Source organism: Cebidichthys violaceus, unplaced genomic scaffold (assembly GCF_023349555.1).
Source record: "Cebidichthys violaceus isolate CVI_PGR_0920_01 unplaced genomic scaffold, fCebVio1.0.p SCAF_23, whole genome shotgun sequence".
Classification (NCBI taxonomy): Eukaryota; Metazoa; Chordata; class Actinopteri; order Perciformes; family Stichaeidae; genus Cebidichthys; species Cebidichthys violaceus.
The window spans coordinates 9,874,644-9,877,570 of NW_027176406.1; the positions used below are offsets into that span (position 1 = coordinate 9,874,644).

A 2,927-nucleotide genomic window follows, 5' to 3' on the forward strand; every position below is an offset into this window, starting at 1 on the left:
GGTATTAAGTAAAAATGTCTGTACTGAGATTTAATGAAAAGTCAGTGGCTTGTAATGTTTTATTTTTTCTCTCTGTATATCTCTTTTTCCTCATAGAATGTGATTGTTAAATGACATGCACCGAAACAAATGTTTTCATGAACTATGGAGCTTCTTTCAAATATTAATAAAATAGCATTTTTTTCTTGGCTGTTAAAAATGTGCCATTTATTGTTTGTTCGTTTCACCAAACCAATATCTTTTGTTAATGTCCTGGAGGAGAGTCACCTCGTGCTCACATATTCTGTTTCTGCGGTAGAGCTGGTGTCACTTCCTGTCGATGTTTGCTGCACCGGAGGTCACATCAGTGCCTGAGGGCGAGCTGTCTGGGACAGGCGTAGTAGTTGTCCTGTGGTTGTCGGATGTTGGGGTTGGCGTACACAGGGAAGTTGACTTCCTCCAGGTGTGAGGGGGCCTCAGGGTTATTTTGGGGAATTCCTGTACTCTGCCGCTTCGTGGTCATTTCCTCATAGATAGGAACCAGAGGTTGTGGTCTGAGATGACGCCTCGTCTTCACCTACAGAACAACACAGAACGAGATTTAAGTGATCATGTACTTTATATATAGTCAATATAATACATTGTCAACCCTCTTGTAACTGTCTGTGTTCCAGGTCAACCTTTCTTTTGGTTTAGAAACGGAGAGTTTTTATCCTCCAGTGATGTGTGGGGTGGATGTAACAATTCATTCTAAACATGTTTTGTGGCCAGGACTGGTCCACAGCTGGCAATTTGAACCCCCTGTTCTGAGTAAGAGTAGATGTATAGTAATATAGACAGTACACAGAACGGCAAAGTTCAGGCTCGTTTAGGCCCAGTCAGCAAAATAACACACAATACAGTATAATATAACACTTCTACAACCCAATATTGCTGAAGTTGAAGACTACAGCTTTGACATTGATGGTCATTTTTGAGGCTTTAGTTTGTACAGTTGTACAGTTGCTTGACAGATATATTGTATGTCTGTCAGTACTGATGAGAGTCCACATTTGATGACTGTTTTCAGTCATTTCATATTGATTTGGAGAATTTCTCCCTTTGCCAATAGGCATAATGTCAGATTTTGTGAGTCATGCACCAACAGTCCCAGCAGTAATTATCATTTACATAAATTGCCTTGAAAACTAGCTCCCTCAAACAGATGTCTGGCAGGCCTCTATTAAAGCTGACACATTAATTGGTATTGAACTCAATATGACTCACTTGCGGAACAGTTAAAAAGTCTGAAAAGCTAGAGCATCGGTCAGAAATGCTGCAAGATTATAGAACAGGAGGAGGCATGCTGTTTGTCAAACACAGGTGCATTGTTGCTTCACGTAACAAAAAACATCAGAAATGACCAATTCAGTTAAAAGTGTGAACACTTACACATTTCTCTATGGCCAGCCAGCTGAGTGTGAGCAGAAGAAGCCCCGCTATTGTAAAGATGGTCAGGAGCAGAGGAGGGTAACTGGGAGAGCACTGGCATGACCTCCCTGCACCACAAACACACACCAAGACACATTTCAGTCTGCACAGAAATACTTGGCTCTAACTGCAGAAGAGTGTATTGTGAGGTGTCTGAACCACATACCTGTCCCTTCAACCAACAAGAAAACCTTTGGAGCACTGAGGCTGATCTGATCAGAGCTGTTGTCCACTCTGTAGCTCAGCTCCCACATGTAGAGTCCCGTGTCACTGCGCTGTAAGAGGGTCATGGTCACATTGACCTGCAGGGAGTCCAGATCTCCACGGAGCTGCAGACGCCCCCCGTGGTCCGTGTCGACCCTCAGCCCGCCACCCTCGGCCATGGACAGCAGGGTCGTCTGGCTCTGGGCGCTGCGGTGGTACAGGTGGAGGCCTATCAGGGTGCTGTGCTCCTGCTGAGGGGAACAGGAGAGCTCTAGTGACTGGCTCTCTGTCAGCTGCTTAAAGATCAACTCTGCATAGGCTGGAGGAGAACAAAAAGAATAGTTTCTAGTTAAAAGTTCTAGCAAAAATACAATGACAGTCTTTAGTCATGCTAGCAGCATAGCTATGTTGGTCAGTCCACCACTTTGGTCTGGACTATTGGACTAACTATTGGATGGATTGCTATGACATCTTGTATAGATATCTATGGTCCCCTGATCCCCAGACGTTTTCCTCTGGCGCACAGGGAGAGCATGTAGTCTCCATACAGAAAGGTGGTGGAGTCAAACCCAGAACCTTCTAGCTGCACCACCATAACCACATTTCTATTTGTTAAATACTAGAAAAACGAATTATTCTCATGTAAAGAATTTAAATATTTAAATACAAGAATGTTCAGTGTTATAATTAGCTGCTGTTAATATGATTGCAAACATGGTCAGCATTATGCCTGATAAACGTCAGCATGTTGTCATTGTTTGCATTTAGCTGTACAGCCTCACAGAGCAGCGAGCACGGCTGGAACCAAAGCACCACAACTGTGGTCGGATATTCCTCCCAGTAAAGAAAAAGAAATCACTGTACTAGACGGGAGAGAAAAATGTTAACGTCGGGATAAAGAAGTTTGAAAATTGTTCCTACCTTCAAAGAGCTGAATGAAAATGAGAATGCATGCCAAGCTCATCTTCATGGCCTTTTCAGTTATAACCACACGATAAGATATGCCAAAGCTAAGCCATGTTGTACTCCTCCTATTTCCTTCTAGTCTATTGTGAGACTTTGTGAACACCCTCACTGTATTTATTGTTCTTCACCTCAAAGCAGGAAGAGGACTTCAGTGTAACAACTGCCGTTGAAATACTGCCGTTGGTCTTGTGAGACAGTGAGATTGTCTCAGTGAAATTTAAATATTTTTCAGACTTTAAAGCCATCAACAACTGGATGTACACTCTTGATGTATGAAGGGGTGCTTCCAAAATGTAATAAAAAGTCAC

At 42.9% G+C, this 2,927-nt stretch overlaps 1 protein-coding gene across 1 annotated transcript; it reads right to left on the bottom strand.

The window, feature by feature from the left end:
* LOC137878519 (uncharacterized) lies at window positions 1–2,681 on the bottom strand. The gene is made up of 4 exons (XM_068718852.1): window positions 2,575–2,681; window positions 1,616–1,972; window positions 1,411–1,517; window positions 1–556 (listed from the first exon to the last, which is right to left on the bottom strand). The coding sequence occupies exons 1-4, from the start codon at window positions 2,621–2,623 to the stop codon at window positions 344–346; spliced, it is 726 nt and encodes a 241-aa protein (XP_068574953.1). The 5' UTR covers window positions 2,624–2,681; the 3' UTR covers window positions 1–343.
* Window positions 2,682–2,927: the final 246 nt, after the last annotated feature.

Excerpts from the sequence above, each read along its gene's own strand:
- LOC137878519 (XM_068718852.1), bottom strand. The coding sequence starts at position 2,623 with ATGAAGATGAGCTTGGCATGCATTCTCATTTTCATTCAGCTCTTTGAA. Across the intron at positions 1,973-2,574 it reads TTTCATTCAGCTCTTTGAAG|CCTATGCAGAGTTGATCTTT; the intron begins GTAGGAACAATT and ends GTTCTCCTCCAG. Across the intron at positions 557-1,410 it reads GGCTGGCCATAGAGAAATGT|GTGAAGACGAGGCGTCATCT; the intron begins GTAAGTGTTCAC and ends GTTGTTCTGTAG.